Source organism: Rhinoderma darwinii, chromosome 4 (genome assembly GCF_050947455.1).
Source record: "Rhinoderma darwinii isolate aRhiDar2 chromosome 4, aRhiDar2.hap1, whole genome shotgun sequence".
Lineage (NCBI taxonomy): Eukaryota > Metazoa > Chordata > Amphibia > Anura > Rhinodermatidae > Rhinoderma > Rhinoderma darwinii.
Window position 1 is genome coordinate 238,377,905 of NC_134690.1, and position 22,706 is coordinate 238,400,610.

Here is a 22,706-nt window from a genome sequence, read left to right on the forward strand (position 1 = left end):
AGAAGGTTCAGTTTCAGAAACTTTCTGTCCATCCATTTTACCTATAATGGCTGCCATGTAACATTGTAGTGTTACATGCCAGCCGTTAAAATAAATAAATGACAATGTAATACATGGATGGGCTGGGTCCACCAGTAAGAGAGCTGCTCTTTGTTAGTGGCTCTCTTCTAGGTCTAGTAGAGAACCAGTGTTCGCACAAAATATTATTTCAAGATTATAAACAGCCTTCAGGTCTTCACATAGATAGATTTTTTATATATGTGATTTGGATGCCGGATCTGCATTCAAGGGCTTGCACCCATGTCATCCTTTTTTTTTTATCCCAGTGCTGCTTTCCTGAGATAGATAGATAGATAGATAGATAGATAGATAGATAGATAGATAGATAGATAGATAGATAGATAGATAGATAGATAGATAGATATGAGATAGATAGATATGAGATAGATAGATAGATATGAGATAGATAGATAGATATGAGATAGATAGAGAGATAGATAGAGACATATCATATGTTCAGTTGCACATTGGCGCTGAACCACAGTAGAGGACCACTGCCACCCTAAAAGCAGCTGCCTCTTGTCTATGATATTGCATTTAAGCGACATACAGGTGGATTATTAAAGAGACATAAGAGGGGTGCATTATTGTGATCTTGCTTTATGGTGTTCTGTCTATGTCCACAGCTCCCTACAGTGTTTAAGTGGGAAAATGTAAATTTTATTACTAGATCATCAAATACTTGACAACCTTTTTCTTGTGATGGTTCTTGTGGGAGGTATATCAGTTGTCACAAGCATCTCATGAAATGAAAAGCTATTACTTATGAAGCTCACAGATGATATACCTGATGTTCTTGGTGTGTCTTGTATAGTACCATACCTCTCAGGTAATTGGAGAGAATTGGATGAGATCTGACTTACTGTAAGAGTGCTAGCACTTTTGGAAGAATATTTATAGATCATTTTCAGAAAAGCAGATTTTGTATTGGTATCTTGTTTATATAAGATAATGTAACACTTGGGTAAAAATGTACATGACAGAATGCCATAGTTTGATATTAGTATTACTATCATTTCAACGGCTGGTAAGTATATACCAAATGTAGTAGCATATATGGGAATAAAAGTTATCCATGCAATGAAGTAAATCAGCATACCAAATGTTATAAATTTGGCTTCATTGTAGTTTTCTGGCAGTTTTCTACCTCTAAATGCAAAAATCAAACATGCAAATGCCAAGACAGCAATATATCCTAGCATTATACCAAAGGCTACCGTAGAGCCTTCATTACACTCAAATATGATTGTTTTTGGAAGAGAGAAATTCTCTTTGATATAGGGAGACCAAAATACCAACCAAGTGGTGCAAATAATTACCTGAATCCCAGTACAGACAAAAACTAGAGTAAATGGTCTGTAGAGGAACTTTAAAATGCTGTGAACTCTTGGCTCAAATGTGAAAGCCAACAATATTTTGACTGATTTAAGCAAAATGCATGCCACTACTACTGTAAAACTAATACCAAACATAGTTTGTCTTACTTTGCACTTGAACACAACTGGCTCACCAATAAAGAAGACTGCACTGACAAAACTGAAAAGGATAGAGATGAGGATGACATAGCAAAGGATGCCTCCAGATGCCTTGACGACTGGCGTTTCAAAGTTCTTAGCAAACAAGACTGCTATAGCAACAATGGCAAAAATTCCAACAAAAGAAATTATAAGGAGAACAATTGCTAAGCCATCCCCCCAGCGAAGAAATTCAATTTTCTTCAAGAAACATACAGAGCTGTTGACTGGAGACCAGTGAGTCTTGTTATTGCATTTCATACAGCTGCCCATATCTAGAAAGATTACAAAATGGAAGACAATAAATTACACAAAAAATATACTACGATTAAAGACTATATATTTGGTGTTATTAGTCTCATTAGTCTCTAAAGCTTAAACATTATACATTTTTTCCTGGTAATAACTAAAAGTGGTTGTCCGATCATAGACAACTCCTTAAATATGAGAACCGTGGCGGTAATGGGCTGATAGGTGCGAATCCAACTCTCAACACCCCTGGCAAACAGCTAACTGTGTCAGCAGAAGTTGCCGTTGGCTGCTCATTTAGGGCATGTCCACATCAGCGTTAGGGTTCCGTTGATGGGTTCCGCTAGATATTTCCGTCGGAGGAAGCCATCAATGGAAAGACAAATGGAAACCATAGCTTCTGTTTGCATTACCAATGATTTCAATGGCAATGCTTTGGTTGAAAATGGTTTCCGTTTGTCTCCGTTCTATAAGGTTTCCATTTACAATAGCGCTACACTATTGGTTCTGTCCAAAAAAAACGGAAACCTTACAGAACGAAGACAAATGGAAACCATTTGCAATTGAAGCATTACCATTGAACTCAATGGTAATGCAAACGGAAAGCTATGGTTTCAGTTTGGTTTCCGTTCAGGGGTTCCCCTGACGGAAAGCTCTGACGGAACCCATGAACAGAAGCCAACGCAGATGTGAACGAAGCCTTACTCTCCAGTGGCCACTACAGAGCAAATGTAGTATTACATGGAGCCAATAAATGGAATGGCTGCAGCCAGGGGACTGCCAACGAGTGTGGAATGGCCCCCAGCCTCCACTCGGTGAACCCCTCGACTGCAGGGTACAGATTTCAGATGTGGCTAACTTAGCAACAATGAAGGCTACTACCCTGGTGGGGAGCGCCGCCCATGGATATATAAGAGAGATGAATGCAATCAAAATCAATACAGGAAGCAGAAACCGCTCAACAGCCTGTCCTTACCATGTGGCTGGAAGCCGTCTGTATTATAAAGCAACCAGCCGAATCTATTACAGGCTCGGACTAGTGGACGGGCTGTCCTTCCTGTACTGAAAAAGCTTTACCCACCCCTTGCGACTGCATTTCAGCTTTCGTCAAAGTGGCTTTTATGAAGCCAGGTAAACTGAATGAAACGGTATTGATAGTAGGATAGTAGCACTACCTATAATGATAGAACACTCAAATAGTTAATATTTTCTGAATAATGGAAGTTATTTATTATTTGTGAATGGTTTAGATTTAGTAAATCGTATATCACTGTCTCACAAATTTGTGTTTTGTACAGTACCTGAAATGCTGGTATAGTGATTTTCAGGGCATGCAACACATTCATAACAACATGTATGCTGACTCGCTGATGTTTTCTTCATTTGCCCAGGCCTACATTCATCTGAACATTTAGACCGGATCTTCTGTAATATCAAAACATTTGGAATTAAATCATGTATTGCTAATAATAATTAAAAATCATGCCATGAAAACAGCTCATTCAGGACTGAAGACGAGTAATATATGGATATCTTCAGACACTGTGGATGTTATCTGCCATGGATTCTGTCGTGCTACATGCAGATTTTGCTGCCGTTTTGGATTTACCATTTGCATTGAAAGGGGGAAAACCACAGTGAAAATCTACAACATAATAGACATGCTGTGGGTTTGAAAATCTGCAGCATGCCCACAAATCCACAGTGTAAAAAGGTGCGTTTTCACTCACCTAGTTGCCCATTGAAGTCAATGGATACGTGAAAACCACAGACAGCACAAGGACGCACATCCGTGTGCTGTCCGTGTTTCACACATCAATTACATTGAAAAAAAAAGTTCTTGCAAGTGCGTGAAAAAACACATGCCACATGCAAAGCACACTGATGCAAAAACGCAACGCACACCAGGGCCGTAACTAGGAAAGACTGGGCCCCATAGCAAACATTTGACTTCCCCCCTACCCTGGGTGCAACACACAACCCCCGTTGTAGATAGGGCCCCCTGTAGATTCTGCCACACAGTATCCCCTTGAAGATAGTGCCCCCCTGTAGATAGCGCCCCCCACCTCCCCCTTGTTGATAGTGCCATACAGCCCCCCCTTGTAGATAGCGCCATACCGCCCCATCATTTAGATAGCGCCATATAGCCCCCCCCCAGTAGATATCGCTATACAGCCCCCTCCTGTAGATAACACCATACAGCCCCGCTCCTGTAGATAGCACCATACAACCCCTGCTGTAGATAGCGCCATACAGCCCCAAACCCCCCCCCCAAAAAAAACCAACAACCTGTAACCTAGTTAAAGGGGTTGTTCCACAAAACACATATCCTGAAAGTCCCCCGAAGTGCTCCATGAGAAGCATGGGACTTCGGGGGTCTGTGTTCCGTCCATCTGAATAGAACTTGCAGAAATCCATACACCTGCTGCAGAAACAACCCAATTCAGATGAATGGAACTAATTTTCAGCCCCATAAATTTCTGCAACAAAATCTGCCGCATGCTGTATTCAGATGAACATTGTAAAACTTGTCTGTGTTTTATCAGTTAAAAACGTACAATTTTACATTCAAGTTGAATCAGTATTGTGTCCAAGTTTATTCCGTTTGTCCTTTTTTAACGTTGGTGTAGCATTATTGACCATCAGTTTTTCACGTCCGCCAAAAAAACCTTCCTGCTTTCTTTTCAACGTCTTACAGCAACCTATCCGTGAAAAACGGACTGCATTTGAATAGCGTCCATGTCTTGTCCGATTTTTTTTCACAGACGCATTGAATTTAATAAGCGAGTCTAGCGTGAAACTTCAATCAAAGTAGTGCATAGGGTTGTCACCATACCAGAATTTGGACTTCGATACCGAAACTTTGTGTAGTATTGCCATTCTCGATGCCAAAACGATAATTTTGCAATAATAATAGAAAAATAAAGTTCTTCCATTTTCTGAGGTGGTGTGATGAATTTTCTACCTCCATGCAGGGCCACCATCAGGGCAGTACTACAAGGTCATATATATATATTTGTTTCATATAAATAAAGATTCTATCTATCTATCTATCTATCTATCTATCTATCTATCTATCTATCTATCTATCTATCTATCTATCTATCTATCTATCTATCTAATCTATCTATTTATCCATCCAATATCTATCATCTATCTATCTCTCATATATCTCATACATATTGATATATAGTATAGTTTTAGATTGGGGCTACATGGCGACTTTGGCCACGACACAGGTCGCACGTCCAAAGATTACTATGTTCTGTAGCCTACATGGCAAGTAATGACAGTGAATGTGGTCGCAGTCATTTTACTTGCGATTAAGGCTACTGGACAAAGGGCCGGGGCCCACTATCCTTGGGGTTGCCCCTGACATCACTAACCGTATATGGACAGTGATGTCAGGGGCTTTCCTAGAGCTGGAGTACCGGAGCAGAGCCTTTACTAGCGATCTGCACGGGACATTACTTTCCATATATGGACAGTGATGTCAGGAGCAGAGCAGGAGTCCCAGGCAGAGTGCTAGTAGTGCTTTGCCCGGGACTATGCTTTGGGTTTGCCCCTGACAACACTGTCCTCTGTGGAATCCCCACACTGACTCTGTGGAATCCCCTAACATCGCTGTCCATATATAGGCTCTTCTCTGGGACTCTGGGGAAGCCTCTGACATCACTGTCCATATATGGACAGTAATGTCAGGGGCTTCCCCAGACCCGGAGTCCTAGGGCAGTGCGCCAGTAGCGCTTTGCCTTGGACTCTGGGTCTGGCGTTGCCCCTGACATTACTGTGCATATATGAACAGTGATATCTGGAGCAGAGCTGGCGTCCCAGGAAGAGTGCTACTAGCGCTCTGCCCGGGCAATTCTTGGGTTGCCCCTGACATCTCTGTCCATATATGGACGGTGATGTCAGGAGCAGAGCTGGAATCCCAGGAAGAGTGCTAGAAGCGGCTCTGCTCCGGGGCACCAGCTCTGAGCAAGCCTCTGACATCAGTGTGCATATATGGCCACTGATATCAGTGGCTTCACCAGAGTTCCAGAGCAGAGCCTATACTAATGCTTTGCTCTAGGAGACCGGCTCTGGGGTTGCCCCTGACATCAAATTCCGGTCCAGGAGGATCCCCTGATGTCATTGTCTATGGACAGTGACGTCAGGGGCTCCTCCAGCAGAGGAATTCCACTCCTAGAGGGAGCCCCAATGGAGCTATCTACTGGGGTGTGTGTGGCACTATCTACAAGGGGGTGTGTGGCAGTATCTACAAAGGGCACTGTGGCAGTATCTACAGAGGGCACTGTGGCAGTATCTACAGAGGGCACTGTGGCATTATCTACAGAGAGCTCTGTAGCATTATATAGGGGGTGTAATCTACAGAGATCACTGGGGCATTATCTACAAAGGGGCTGCCCAATCTTGACATTCGTGTGTCTGCCAAACGCTGCCAACGGAGCCGCCGGACTGCATTTAGCGACACTTGAAGGAAATGTGTCACTAGAAATGTTTTTTTTTTTTTTGCTAAACAATTATTATTTAAAGAGGCTCTGTCACCAGATTTTGCAACCCCTATCTGCTATTGCAGCAGATAGGCGCTGCAATGTAGATTACAGTAACGTTTTTATTTTTAAAAAACGAACATTTTTGGCCAAATTATGACCATTTTTGTATTTATGCAAATGAGGCTTGCAAAAGTACAACTGGGCGTGTTGAAAAGTAAAAGTACAACTGGGTGTGTATTATGTGCGTACATCGGGGCGTTTTTACTTCTTTTACTAGCTGGGCGTTCTGACGAGAAGTATCATCCACTTCTCTTCAGAACGCCCAGCTTCTGGCAGTGCAGACACAGCCGTGTTCTCGAGAGATCACGCTGTGACGTCCCTCACAGGTCCTGCATCGTGTCAGACGAGCGAGGACACATCGGCACCAGAGGCTACAGTTGATTCTGCAGCAGCATCAGCGTTTGCAGGTAAGTAGCTACATCGACAATAGCAGATAGGGGTTGCAAAATCTGGTGACAGAGCCTCTTTAAGTGATTACACATTATTTTAATTTTACAATTTTTTCACAAGTCAGGAAATATTATAAATTAGATTCTAATTTATAACATTTCCATATGCTGGCCACTAGAGGGAGCAGTTCCCAAAATTGCAGAATGGTCAATGTGGTAAAGCAATTTCATTGCTTTATGCTGCAAATTTGGGGTAGACACACTCTCTCTAGGGTCCTCACACAATCCCCCCTCTCTTATTCTGGCTAGTGCTAGGAGAAGGAGGGGTTTGAATCTTCAAACCTCCTACACTGTGTACCGCCATTTTCTGAGCAACTGCACAGTGTAGGAGGATTAGATACAGTGCTCAGCAGACAGTATAACACGAACAAACACGAACATAATACACACATCACTTACACAAACATAAATGACCTGCTCCTGCCACCGCTGCCGCCTCTGCTCCTATTCCTTGCGCCTTCGCTTCCTTAAACATATGGCCGGAAGCCGCGTCCTGAAGTCGTCATCTTACTGTCCGGCAGCGGCTTCCGGTCCACATGAAAATGGCGCCGGATTTTCGCTCTGCGAACGAGCTTCGTTTTGGTCTGTGTGGGAGCGGTGCATGCGCCGTTCCCACACAGACGGCATACGCTGCAGTGAATGGAACGGCTCCCGTTCGCATTCTCTATGGGGTTGTATGTGCCGTGTTCCATCTCTGTATGTGTCGTTAATCGACACATACAGAGATGAAAAAAAAAATGGCAGCCCCCATAGAGAAGTAAAAATAAGAACAAAGTAAAAAGTAGAACACGAGAATATAAATAAATAAAATTTATGTTAATATCATATTAAAAGCAATATGAAAAAAATCAAAAAATGTCATGACACCTTCCCTTTAAACTGCAAAACTGGGTTGTTAACCAGTTCAGGACCGGGCTATTTTGCGCCTTCAGGACCAGACACCGTTTAGCCATTTTTAGCATGTGTTAGTTAAATGGCTATAACTTTTTTATTTGTTGGGCTAACGACGTGATTTTTGTGATGTTTTTTTCTGTAGACAATGCAGGTTTCATTTTTTATCGTTTTTATACACACCTTTTTTGCTATTTTAGAATTTTTATTCATAAAGTTTGAAAATAATAGTAAAAAAATAAGCTTTTTTTACGTTTCAGCAATTTTTTTTGGGTAATAACATAGTTTTACCCTAAAATAGACCTTTTATTTGTGATCGTCATTGTCTACCGTAAATTTTAATATATTACATGTCTATATTAGGGTAAGTGGGTCAGCGCTAGCGTTACAACAATGATTGGCGGGGGGGAATGTTTTTTTTTTTGGGATGGGTATTTTATGTGTATTTATTATTTCATTTTTTTTTGCACTTTACTTTATTATTTTTTATTACTATGGTCTGTCCCCCAAAGGTCAAAAAAGACCTTTGGAGAACTTTGTATATTTTTTTTCTTTCTTTTACACCATGTTTTTCCCCTGTAAGGGTATGTTCACACGGCCTATTTACGGACGTAATTCGGGCGTTTATGGCCCGAATTACGTCTGAAAATAGCGCCTCAATAGTGTTGACAAACATCTGGCCATTGAAATCAATGGGCAGACGTTTGTCTGTTCACACGAGGCGTAATTTACGCGCCGCTGTCAAAAGACGGCGCGTAAATAGACGCCCGTGTCAAAGAAGTGACCTGTCACTTCTTTGGCCGTAATTGGAGCCGCTATTCATTGACTCCAATGAATAGCAGCGCTAATTACGCCCGTAATGGACGCGGCGTTCAAGCGCCTGCACATGCCGTTACGGCTGAAATTACGGGGATGTTTTCAGTCTGAAACATCCCCGTAATTTCAGCCGTTACGGACGCCCTCGTGTGAACATACCCTAACTGGAACTGCACAGCAGCCCCAGTTACAGGGGAAATCAGCCCTCTCATAGTGACGATTGTCACTAATAGGGCTGTGCTGGGTCTAGTAAGATCCAGCAGCAGTCTGCCACTAACGGCACCCGGCGATCATGTGACCAGTCACATGATCACCGGGAGGAATAGAGACAGCGCCGCTGCTGCTGTCTCTATTCCTGTACACAGCGCGCATTCAGCGCTGTGTACAAGTCATCAGAGAAGACAGAAGCAGCGAAAGCTGCTTCTATCTTCTCCTCAGGGTCCCCGGCAGTCACTGACAGCCGGAGACCCGACATTCAGCTGCCCGATCGCGCGGTCAGCAAGTTAAAACCCGAGCCGTAAAAAGTCTATGGCTCGGGTTTTAAGGACCCTGACCGCTGGCCGTAAAAATACAGCCAGCGGTCGGGAACCAGTTAAAATAAGCACACGGAGAAAACTTCCGTTATGTTTAAACCTAGCGGTATTATTATAGTAATGTAGCATTACTATAGTAATGTAGTATTGTTATAGTAGTTCAAATAACTTATTGATTAACAATAATTTTGTAATGTATCAAATTTCAAAGTAATTTGTTGCGCCAACTTCACATTGTTTCTATATGTTGCCGTCTTACCTGGCAGAGTTTGAGACCCCTCGGTTAAAGTATGAGGTTCGTGATAGGGTTAATTAATATTAATGAGAGGCACATGGAGGTGCTAAATTCATAACGCCTCGTGCCTCACATTTAGGGTATGTGCACACACACTAATTACGTCCGTAATTGACGGACGTATTTCGGCCGCAAGTACCGGACCGAACACAGTGCAGGGAGCCGGGCTCCTAGCATCATACTTATGTACAATGCTAGGAGTCCCTGCCTCGCTGCAGGACAACTGTCCCGTACTGAAAACATGATTACAGTACGGGACTGTTGTCCTGCAGCGAGGCAGGGACTCCTAGCATCGTACATAAGTATGATGCTAGGAGCCCGGCTCCCTGTTCTGTGTTCGGTCCGGTACTTGCGGCCGAAATACGTCCGTCAATTACGGACGTGATTAGTGTGTGTGCACATACCCTTAGGGTTCTGCCTGCAGGCTGTTTGCCGCGTTTTTCGCTGCTTTTTTCGCTCGCGCCCATTGAGCGCCACGGGCAAAAACGCTGCAAAATATGCTTTCTCTGCCTCCCATTGATGTCAATGGGAGGTCAGAGACGTAAACGCCCGAAGGTAGGGCATGTCGCTTATTTTTCCCGCAAGCGGTTTTTTCCGCTCGCGGGAAAACACGCCTCCACCTCCCATTGAAATCAATGGGAGGCATCTTCAGAAGTTTTTGGCGCGTTTTCCAACGCGGTTTCCGCGTCAAAAAACGTATCAAAAAATTCAGTGTGAACTGGGCTTTAGACAACAAGCTCCTGACAACAAGTGTGCACGTGCGGTCAGCATGAGGTGATGCGGCTGGCACTGCACTAATGAGCGGCGGCGCCGGAACTGAAGACAGAACATGGGGATGTTTTGCAGTCGCCCTCCATGTTCTCTGTATTCAGTGCCAGTGCTCATTAGTGTAGCGCCGGTCATATCACCACACCACACTTGTCAGGAGCGGGGCAATGGCTGTATTACACATTCGCAGCCCCGGTCTGACTAAATTCAAGCGTTACAATACTAAGCTGTGCGGCAGCCCAGCTTAGTATCGAAATACATGAATTAACGGTATTGAACCGTTTGAGGGTGCACGGCATCGAAATAGTATCGATATTTTGATGCATCGTTCAACACTAGTAGTGCATGCTGCGATTTTCTCTGCACAGATCAATAGTTTGTGCAGAAAATCGTACATGTGAATTGTCCCCTTAACTTTAATGTGTCAGTGTACAGCCATACGCTCGGACATCACACGGATGTGAGCAACACTCATCTGAATTGGGCCTTATACCTTTTTTAGGCCATGTTCATACACAAGTATAAACGGCTGAAAATTAGCAGCATCCGATTTCCACCCGTTTTTGAAGCAAAAAACTTTTTTTGAGCCGTTTTTGGAGCTGTTTTTCAACTGACAATGAAAAACAGCTCCAAAAATGGCTCAAAAGGTGACATGCTCCTTCTTTTAAAACAGCAGCGTAAAAAAACGCCCTGTCTGAACAAAGCACAGTTTTTTCTATTGCTTTCAATGGGAAGCTGTTTGTTGGCGTTTCAGTAGTGTTTTTCACTGCGTGTGAACATACTCTCAAACACGGCAATATTTTTCATCCGTATTTGGAAGCCTAAACCTTCACACAAAAAGGGTAAGTTCACACGTAGCATAAACACTGCGGATTTTCCGCAATGGGTTTCTTTGAGATTTGAACAATTTATGCTCGGAAATTTCTGCTTATCTGTTGCAGGTTTTCCCCCATTGAATTCAATGGGAGCTCAAATCCGCTACAAAAGGAGATGTAGTGATTTTGGTGGTCAGAAAAAGCTGCAACTTAGGGAGCGTGATATAGGTCCGTGCAACGCGCGTGATTTTCACGCGTGTCGTATGAACCTATGTTAGTCTATGGGGCAGTGCAGACAGTCCGTGATTTTTGTGCAACATGAGTCCGTTGCAAAAAACTCTCGACATGTCCTATATTTGTGCGTTGTTCGCGCATCACGCACCCATTGAAGTCAATGGGTGCGTGAAAATCACGCATGTCACACGGAAGCACTTCCGTGTGACGCGCGTAATTCGCGCAACAGCTGTCAAACTCTGAATGTAAACAGAAAAGCACCACATGCTTTTCTGTTTACAAACATCCAAACGGAGTGTCATAATGATGGTGGCTGCGCGAAAATCACGCAGCCGCGCATCATATGGTGATGACACACGGAGCTGTTAACTGCCTTTTTGCGCATGCAAAACGCCACATTTTTTGCGTGCGCAAAACGCACACACTCGTGTAAACCAGGCCTTAAAATGAATAAAAAGGTTTATACTTACCAACTGGGCGTTGTAATAGCGACGCTTTCTTCTGTTTTCCATCCAGGCTGGCCTCCTGGGATGACTTTTTATCCAATGTGGCCACTGCAGCCAATCACAGGCTGCAGCGGTCACATGGACAGCAGCGTCATCCCAGGAGGCAGGATTGCATGGACAACAGAGGGACACATCATTCATCAGACTGGGTTAAGTATAAACCTTCTTTTTCCTGCATTATTTACGCAGCAGACATTCCGCCGAAAAAACTGCACCACAATATGGTGAATTTTTTTCGGGCGAATTCCTTGCGGGTTCCAGGATGGATACGCTGTGTACTTATACACAGCGTATCCACCCTGTGTGGACATGACCTAATTGAATGATTTATACCTTTTCCATGTTTTGGGGACCCACTCCTAGTTTTAGCTTCCAAAAACTGAAGCACAATACTGACCAAAATACTGCCCTGTGTAAGGGTCCATTCAGACGTTGCGGTTGTGGTACGGTTAAATCCACATTGAGTAACGGCATCTGAAAAGTACAAGCGTTTTTACCTTAGGATGGGTTCACATGACATATATGTTAAGCAGAAATACCAGGTTGATTTCAAGAGAAATCAGCCTCTGAAAACCAAGCATTTCTAAATGAGATTTGTGAACCGTTTTTGAAGTGTTTTTTCCAAGCATTGTCCATTCGAAATGCTAAAAATCTGCTTAAAAAACTTTTTTTGTAGTGAGAAAAATATTCTGTGTGTAGCCCTAGCCTAATTCATTCCTTTGGACAGCGATTTCTCACAGCGATTTTTCTTCTAACGAGATAAAGAATTTAACCTAATTCATCTCTATAGACTGATTTATCACTCAAAACAAATACTTTCATTTGGTGTCATTTTCTACATGCTTTTTTTTCCTGGTGTTTTTTAATTTCTGTAGAGAAGCCTATGGGAAAAAATGGTATAGAAGGAAAAGGGAAATGGGAGGAAACCTCCAGCTCACCGATCTGACACTCCTGTGTTTAGTAATCGCCCGGGTCAGCCGCGACGGCACACGGCAGCAATAGCAGGAAAAAACAGAGATGATCCAGCGATAATGATATCAAAAATGGGAAAAAACTTGGTTTCCACTTTATTGAAATACAAGCTATTGGAGCTTGAAATAGAACATCAGGAGGAAAAAACAAGGTTTTGATATCATTATCGCTGGATCATCTCTGTTTTTTCCTGCTATGGGAAAAAATGCCTGAAAAAATGCTGTACCCAGAGCATGCTGCGTTTGGAAAAAAATGCCACTGACCACAAAATTGTCTCAAAAAGCCACAACCAAAACTCAGTTGTGTGTAGTGCATTTATATTTTACTATGGACTTTAATGTAACATCTGCCAGTTTTTCAAGCCAAAACTAGGAGAGATTTTTTTTTAATCCACTCCTAGTTTTGACTTAAAAAACTGCAATAAAAAACTGCATCAAAATGGCGCGTGTGAAAGCCCCCTAACATTTTCTGTCAGGCAGGGATCGGAGTGTGAAGTGAACAGGGGACAGTAATGGATCCAAATACAAAACCAAGGCTCTGTCCACACATTCCGGTGAATTTGTGTTTTTCTGCTGCAATGTGTGCCAAAAAAGGCAAATTCACCACGATGTGCGCACACTGCCTTAGGGCTTATTCAGACTAGCGTGTATCTTGTCCGTGTGATGGCCGTTAAAACAACGGCCATCACACAGACTCAAGTATTTCAATGGGGCCGTTCACACGACTGTTGTTTAAACGGAGCGTGTAAAGAGTCAGTGAAAAATAGGACATGTCCTATTTTACTCCATGTCACGCATCGCTCCATAGACTCTAGGTCTATGGGGGATCCGTGACAACTCGTCCTGCACGGGTGTACCTTGGATGTGAAAAACTGCAGGTGCGAGGTCGGCTACGTTTGTGTGAATTTATCCGCCGGCTACATTCACACGACAATGAAAAAAAAATGGCCACTAAAAAGTGATAAACTGTCGAGGCGCATGTGCGAAGCTCAAGAGACAGGACGCACCTGATGTGAGCTCCGCTCCGGCAGCACAATGCAAGCCATTTTAGCGCTGTTTCTAACAGCTCCTCAGCAGCCTAAGAGTCTAGTAAGGCTCAGTATGACCCGGACCAACAAAACCAAGCTAAGAGGACCGGTGACTCCGACCCCTTCTCAGACAATCCCGGAGATCTTCCGCACCACGAGGCAATCCATCATGGCCGACCCGGCCACTACCCAGGTCAGTGAGAGCTTTTTGCCGGTGGCTGCATCCCCGCCGCACTCACCTCTAGAGATACCGATCCACACTGACACTGATGATCTGTTCAGGAACATAGCATCTCTGTTCCGAACGGAGCTAGCACAAGCGGTTGCCGACTTTTCCCGCCAAATCCATGAAGTTGGTCAGAGGGTCTCTGACATGGAGACCAGAGCAGATGACATGGCGGACGCACTGGATTCAGATCGAAGGGATATAGACTCCCATGCTGCTCATCTAGAGGCACTGGAACTTAAATTAGAGGATCTGGAGAACAGGTCTCGGAGAGGGAACCTGAGGGTCAGGGGGCTTCCAGAGGCCATTACAGACCTAGAACTCACTCTTACCACGCTTTTCCGTACCCTCGTGGTTCAAGATGACATTGCTCTATTCAGAATGTATAGAATCCATAGAACCCTGACACGACCGAGGAACCAAGATTTACCACGTGATGTAATACTGAAATGTCATTATTCAGAGGCTAGAGATAAAGTCCTTATGGCAGCACGGAACCTATCATCTCTACCGGGAATGCCACCCTCTGTCCATTTATATGCAGATCTGGCTCCCTCCACACTCCAACGTAGGAGGGACATGAGGGAAATTACTCAACCCTTGCAAACAGCTCGTGTCCGTTACCGATGGGGCTTTCCATTCTCACTTAACTTTCAGGTGAACAACAGAACCTATGTGGCTAAATCGCCAGCAGAGGGACGAGATGCTCTGCGTTGCGCTGGAATTTCGGTGGTCCCCTCCTCGGCCCTCCCACCGAGACCTCAACATTCGGCCAGGATTTGGACGACTGGACCGCGAACCTCGAACACTCCTACTTAACAGCCCGAACCGCGGGTGAACTGAAGACACATCCTCTGTGGCTCATACTATCTTCCATGGCACTCCGATGAGTATAATATATTATAAGGGACTCTATTTTCCATTCTATGTATTAAGCCTTACCCAAGCTATATATACTACTCCATGACCCGGAGGTATCTAAGACTCTGTTTTATAGTCAGGCTTAGTGTTGTCGGCTATCATGTTAGCCTGTTATATGAGACTCTATGTGGCAGAGTTGTGCACCCCTAGGGGCACTATCCGGTCACTGAATTCTCTACTGATTCTTTGGTCTCTTGTTTTTTGTTGTTTGTTTAATGAGATCGAGCTAACATTTATAAGCATTTATGTGGAACGCACATGTCACTACTCCACACCTTGCTGTATGCCTAACCTCTCCTATTTGTATAATTACCTGGCAGAAGCCTCTTCTATACTCCTATCATGTGTAGAATACTAAGTCACAATGTTAGGGGATTCAACTCCCCGCAGAAGAGGAGAAAAGCATTCCTTTCATATATTTTTTTTTTTTTTAACTTTGAATTTTTATTGATTTTAAACATAGAAAACATAGAAAACATTGTTGTACATAAGCATATAAATTATACCATCAAGAAGATGATCACAAAACAGAGTAATACCATCCTGTACAACTGAGGTAGGCAACCTGAAAACATTATCTCGTAAGGGGAGGTGGGGAGGAAAGGGAGGGATAGGGAAACAGGGAAGGCTTTCTCAGAACATTCTCATATGCTTTATTGTGTTCCACCATTATTATTATTAACCCCTTCTCCTCTTATTGCATTGTAATCTCCGTGTAAGTCCCCTTTTACCTTCGTCTGCCCTAACCTGGGAACATGTCAGTCCACCTTTGCCACTGAGCTTCAAATCTATTCATTCTGTTCTGACGGAGTGCAAATAATCTTTCATATACACAATGGGATGAGACTTCTTCTATAATTTCCCTCAAAGACAGGACCGAGACTGACTTCCAGTTTCTGGCCACCAATAGTTTAACCGACAGACAAATATGGCAAACCAAGGCTCTATCTTCCGGTGAAATTATTCCCATATTTAGGGACAGAAGGGCTAAATCTGCACTTGGTGTCACTTGAACCTCCAACAATCTGGAGGCCAGATTAAACACTGAAACCCACACCGAAGCGATAATGGGACATTCCCAAAATATGTGATGTAGGGTCCCCAGCCCCCCACACCCCCTCCAGCACTCCGCGTTAGCCCCTGGATATATCTTGGAGATCTGAAGGGGAGTATAATACCATCGCAACACCAGTTTGTGATAGACTTCCAGGAGGTTTGAGTTCATGGTGGACCCTAACGTCCACTTAATGGCCCTGGACCAATCCTCTATGGCAGGGGTCGGGAACCTATGGCTCGCGAGCCAGATATGGCTCTTTTGATGGCCGTATCTGGCTCGCAGACAGGGCTCCTACCTGTCTATGGGAGGGATGCACGTTGCAGCCGCACAGCTCAGTATAGTACACATGACTATGAGAGCGGGGCTGCGGCTGTGTAATTCAGCCACAGCCCCGCTCCTGAGTCCTGACATATGCGCGCGGGGTCAGCATCATGTGATGCGGCCGGCGCTGCACTAATGATCTGCGGCATTGAAGACAGAACATGGCGGGCGCGCTACAAAGCACCCCCATGTTGTCTTCAGTGCCTGAACTGCCGCTCATTAGTGCAGCGCCGGCCGCATCTCCTCATGCTGACCGCGCGCGCACTTCCTGTCAGGAGCGGGGCAATGGCTGTATTACACAGCCGCAGCCCCGCTCTATAACGCCGGAGATCAGAGAACCTCTCATCTCCGCCGTTATTCCCGTGAATGCTGCGATCACAGCTGACTGCAGCATTCAGGGGAAAGTGAGAAGGGGGGATGCCCCTGGATCGCATCACAGGGAATTCCTGTGACGCGATCGAGGGCCATACCATATATGGGCAGACAGCCCAGGGTCTATTGACGGACCCCAGGGCTGTCTGACCATATCTCTTGTTGTTAGGATATACCCAAGTATGTCCTAACAACAGCCTGTGTGCTATCTGTCCACAGGCTAATGTACTGGCACATATCTGATATATGTCAGTACATTAAAGTTTAAAAATAAAGTAAAAACAAAGTATGGTTACATTTTTAAAAAAATATACACCTTCACCTTTTTTACAATAAACATTAAAATAAGTCTCAATACATAAAATACACACATTCAGTAATGGCGCGGACAACAATGTTTTTGCATCATTTATGATGTGTACGCTGTAAAAAAATGAAATAAACACGGCTTTCATTCACTTATTAATGTGAGGCGCGAGGTGCGATGAATTTACCCTCCATGTTCCTCACATTAATAGTAATTAACCCCATCATGTACCTCGCCTATCTGCGCATGCGCGAGTTCAAAGAGACAGAGAGTCCTGGGTCCTGCCGCCGATGGCCATAGTGAAGCGCTCCTGCACGAAATGGTGAGTATATCTTAAATTCTATATTTTAAGGGTAAAAGTTGGGGGTCGTCTTATACGCCCAGTCGTCTTATACGCCGACATATACGGTAGTTCTTTGATGGCCTGATAAGCATTGGCGGCAGTGGTGAGCGGCAGGGAGCATGGACTACATTTCCCATAACTCCCTGCATAGCCGCGCCGTCTGCAAGCACGCACCTGCGTCCCCTAGTGAAGCGGCATCTGCCTCCTCCCTTGTGTCTCCCTTGGACGTTCCAGAAACCCCTGGCTGTGCTGCTGCTTTGAAGGTGAACATTATAACATGGAAATTGTTACACAGCCTCATGGTCAGCAGCAGTGAGCTGCATCAATAAAGGGGCTGTGTAATACAGTGTGTCCCACCAACCCCCCCTTCCCACTTCACCCCTGAAAATAATCCCACATAATCCATAATATAGCCCCCCCCCCCAAAAAAAATAAAAATATGGCCTTAAAAAACATCTGCCACCCATATTACACTCTTGGGGGCTTTAAATTAATCTCTTGTGGGCATAAGAAACTGATTTAAAGGACCACTATCAGGGCAAAAATCTGTTCTGAGCGCTTTATTACAGCTCTGGAGGTCTCCCAGATGGGTCTGAGCCTCTCTTTTTTGTTCATTTTCTGTAAGACCAACACTTTTAAAAGGGCCACTGACAGATACAATTGCTCCAGCGGTCACTTAGTACACAAAGGAGTGTTCCTCTCTGCTGCACTAAGCCACCGCTGGACCTAAACAATAATTCGCTGTAAAATAATAAAATAGATAATTGACATAACTGACAATGCGTTGTGTGACATGTCCAACATTCCAGCTTCTTTCTTCTGCGAATGCCTCAAAGCTGGCATTCTCTCAACATCAGGTGGGAAGAATGCCAGCTTCCAGTCATGCGCAGGAAAAAGAAGAAGCCAGACTGCTGGACTGATGTCATGCATCGCAAGCTCACAATGTAAGTTATTTATTTAATTTTTTTACTGCTAATTACCATTGTTTCAGTCCAGTTGTGGCTTTATACAGCAGGGAGGAGCATTCCTTGCTGTACTAAGTGAACATTGGAGCGATTGATCTGTCAATGGCCCTTTAAACATATTGTACGGCTCTCGCGGAATTATATTTCAAAATATGTGGCGTTTACGGCTCTCTTAGCCAAAAAGGTTCCTGACCCCTGCTCTATGGTATAAGTGGATGCCAAGTCCCTCTCCCATTGTAGCATGTGTTTATTTTTGGCCATCATCGTATCTCCCAATAGCACTTCGTAGAAGGACTTTGTTAAGCTAGATTCTATGAATGAGGCCTCGAATAGCAGATGATGTATCCTGGAGGGGATGCAAACCTGTGTGTGTGCCCTTGTCGGGAGGAGATGTCGAATCTGCAAGTATTTAAAGAACTCGGAATGAGCCAAGGCAAATTCTTCTCTTAATTCTGAGAAGGGTTTAATACTATCCTCTCCATAAAGATCTGCCAGCGTCGCCACTCCTAACCTAACCCAGTTACGCAGATTCAGATCAGGTATTAACATTTCAAGAGCATCTACTGGTAAAAAGAGTTTGTACCCCGAATTAGAGGAGGGTGTCACTGTCAGGATATGTCTCCATGCTTGTAGCGACACTCTTACTGTAGGAAATTTAGGAAGTACCTTCCTAGGAAATTTTGCATGAATTAATAGTAGCGAGGTCAGAGGAATATCCCCTATCAGGTGTTGCTCAATCGTCGGCCAACTAGAGCCAGAGGATGCGGTGCACCAGTATCGCAATTGTCGTAACACTATGGCCTTATGGTAGGCCTCTAGGCTCGGTACCCCCATTCCTCCTCTCTGTCTATGTATGTATAGACTTTGTCTGGCTACCCGAGGTTTCTTATTTTTCCATATAAACCGCATCAGCTGATCTTGTAACTTACGGAGAATAAAGGCCGGTAGAGGCGCCACCACTGTCCTAAACACATAGAGTATCTTGGGGAGGATAAGCATTTTATACAGGATTATTCTGCCCATGCAGGATGGTTCTGTATCTGACAAACGATTTAATTCGTCTTGCAATTTATCCTGAAGAGGGAGAACATTAATATGAGCTAATTTAGATGTTGGCGAGCACAATTTTATGCCTAAATAAGGGATCGACATCTCCTCCCAGCCAAACGGAAACTCCCTCTGTATATCTTGTCGCAGTGTCAATGGTATGGCCACTCCCAATATCTGAGACTTGGAGGCATTAACCTTATAATAGGACACGTTGCCAAATTGTGCTAAAATCTCTGCTACTCTGCGGAGAGAGGACAACGGTTCTGTAAGGGTCAGTATGACATCGTCCGCAAACAATCCAATTTTATGCTGTCTATGTCCTACAGAAATCCCTCGCACCCCCATATCCATTCGTATCAGTTCCGCCATCGGCTCCATCACCATAGTAAAGAGCAAAGGAGACAATGGGCAACCTTGTCTTGTTCCATTGGTGATACTAAATGGCTCAGACAGCATCCCATTAGCCAACACCCGGGCTGAAGGTGCAGAGTACAAGGCCCCGATTGCCCCTAGTATGGCTCCCGAAAATCCAAATCTCCTCATAGTTTCAAAGGCAAATCCCCAGTGTATCCTATCGAACGCCTTTTCTGCATCCAGAGTAAGGAGAACAGAGGGCGTTCGACCTGCCTCCACCCTGGAAATTAGATTTATAATGCGCCTTGTGCCATCTGGCGCCTGTCTCCCCTTAGTAAATCCTACTTGATCGTTATGAATTACTGTGGGGAGTATTGTCAAAAGACGTTGGGCCAATATTTTTGCATAAAGCTTTGTGTCGCAATTTAACAATGAGATGGGTCGGAAATTGGCTGGGAGAGTCGGGGGTTTCCCCTGTTTAGGTATTGTTACAATAGTAGCCTGCAACATCTCGGCCGGGAGGCTTCCCCTATCTATGGCTACATTAAAAATACGAGCTAAGTAAGGGGTCAAAATAGATTCGTTAAATTTGTAATATTCGGATGAAAACCCATCCGGCCCCGGGGCCTTACCTGGTTTAACTAATTTTATAACTTTGGACACTTCGCCTGGTAAAATAGGAGCGTTTAGCTGCTCTAGTTGAAGAGGAGTTATTTTCGGCAACTGAATCTGATCTAGAAATATATCTATTGCCTCTGCTGTAGGTGGCACTATACTGGGGTCGCCTTGTAAGTTGTATAATTTGGAGTAGAACTGGCTAAACCTATCCGCTATCCCTTGGGGATTCGAGATTTTTGGCTCACTTCCTTCCGCTATCAAAAACAGTATCTTCGACTTCTGCCGTCTTTGTTTCACTCTATTTGCCATATATTTACTCGCCTTATTGTGTGAGGTGTAGTATGTCATGCGGAGGGAGGTTAAACTTTTATCAAAGTCTGCTATCAGTATTTCTCTCAATTCCCGTCTTAGTTTAGCCAGAGCATCGTGGACCGTAAAAGACAGGGAGGATTGCTGTTGTATCTCCAGGGATTTAATCTGTGCTAGTATGCGGTCTGTGTTCAGCTGTTTTTGTTTTTTATAATGGGAGCTTTGTTGGATCAACAGACCGCGCATCACCGCCTTATGGGCGTTCCACAGCACAAATGGGTCTATGTCCGGTGAATCGTTTAGGTCAAAATAGTCCTTTATCTGGGAGGAAATACGCCCTCTATACTGGGTCAAGGCCATCAGAAAAGTATTGTTCCTCCATGACCTATGCGGCCGATTCCAGGGTGACAGCGCAACCTGCATGGAGACCGGGGCATGGTCCGACCACGTAATGTCTCCCACCTCAGCTTTTATCACTGAATTCAGCAACCACTTATCTACCAAAAACAGGTCTATCCTAGAGAAAGTGTGGTGACAAGGCGAGTAAAAGGAGAATTCTCTTGTCGAAGCATTGTGACATCTAAACACATCATATACGTCCTGTTGCTGAACCCACTTTGACAAAGTGGGGAGAGAACTCTTGCTCCTACTGGTAGAATCTAAAATTCTGTCTGGAATGATATTGAAATCTCCACAGAAAATAAGCTGTCCCTGCTGGATTTTGCAAACTTTCCTTATGGTTTTGTTTAGAAATCTAATCTGAGAAACATTAGGAGCATATATATTGACTAGTGTGATTAGGGTATCGTTAATGGAGCATATCAGAGCAAGAAATCTCCCTCCCACATCCACCCGGGAGTCCACCAATTTAAAATCTATCGTATCCCTGATAGCTATCAAAACTCCCGCCTTTTTTTCCCCCGCATTAGACATAAAAACATGAGGAAATTTAGCATTTATAAAGGCCGGACATTTCAATTGCTGAAAATGCGTTTCTTGCAGACACATAATATCCGCCCCAGATTTCAGAGCCTCCTTCCAGGCTGACGACCTTTTGAAAGGGCTATTTAGACCTTTAACATTAAGAGACAATATTTTAACCGCCATAATCCCTATTACAGAGCTGCAATATAACATACATAAGGCACTGTATCATTTTTTACATTACATCCTTGGACTGTACTGAAAAGGATATTCTTGAAAAAGCTGTTTGGATAAAACAACCGGGAAGACAACCGGGAAAAACAGAAACATAAAAAACTGCATTCGTTTTTGAAGAACAACATTCTCCGGAACCAGGAACAGTTCCAGTAGGATCCCATCAACCTTGGCGATCCCGTAAAGGTTTCGGGGGTGAAAGTTAGGCTAGATGAGACTCGACCTCTCATTTAGCCAATAAAGCCAGTCTTTCATCTAGTATCTGTGCTCCTTGACCACTCTGGGGAGATCCTCGCCGGTCCCCTAGGAGATATTTTCCGCTGTGGACCAGGGAGTAGGAAACCCCAGTCTGACATCAATTTTTCTCCATCAGCAGGTTTGAACAATACATGGGTGCGTTCATCTTTCCTTATCAACAGCTTCGTAGGGAAGCCCCACTTATAAGGTATTTTATGATTCCGAAGTACCAGGGTTACCGGAGAGAAGGCCCTCCTTGCTTGCAGCGTAGCTTGCGAGAGATCCGCATATAAATGGACACCTCCAAATGGATCTGGTAAGGGCTGCCTTTTCCGCGCAGCGAACATCAAGGCCTCCTTGACATGATAAAAATGAATGCGGGAGATCACGTCGCGTGGTATGTCAGCCGGCAGAGCTTTGGGTTTAGGCAGACGGTGAGCACGATCAATAATCCAATCCGGAGGGTGGGTGTCGGGTAATTAGGTTTTAATCAGCTTCTGGAGATACCCCTGCTTGTGCCACCGATTCCGGAATGCCTCGAAACTTAACATTGTTCCGTCTGTTTCTGTCCTCCATATCCGCCATTTTATTTTTCATAGCTTCCACCTCCTCTTCTAACACATAGTGCGCATCCACCAGATCATTATGGGCCTGTGTGAAATCTCCCATCTTGTTTTCCACGTGATCCACTCTAGTACCCAGATCTTCTATGGAAGTATTTAGCTTGGCAGTGATTTTGGCCATATCCTGCTGCAAAGATCCTCTGAGCGCCATTACAATGCC

At 44.2% G+C, this 22,706-nt stretch overlaps 1 protein-coding gene across 1 annotated transcript in view; it reads right to left on the reverse strand.

The window, feature by feature from the left end:
• Window positions 1–734: 734 nt before the first annotated feature.
• Window positions 735–22,706, reverse strand: part of LOC142761055 (G-protein coupled receptor family C group 6 member A-like) — a 61,217-nt gene continuing 39,245 nt past the window's right edge. The window contains exons 5-6 of the mRNA XM_075864246.1: window positions 3,125–3,248; window positions 735–1,849 (exon numbers count right to left, since the gene is read on the reverse strand). Coding sequence (XP_075720361.1) covers window positions 735–1,849; window positions 3,125–3,248 — 1,239 coding nt within the window. The remainder of the gene's footprint in view (window positions 1,850–3,124; window positions 3,249–22,706) is intronic.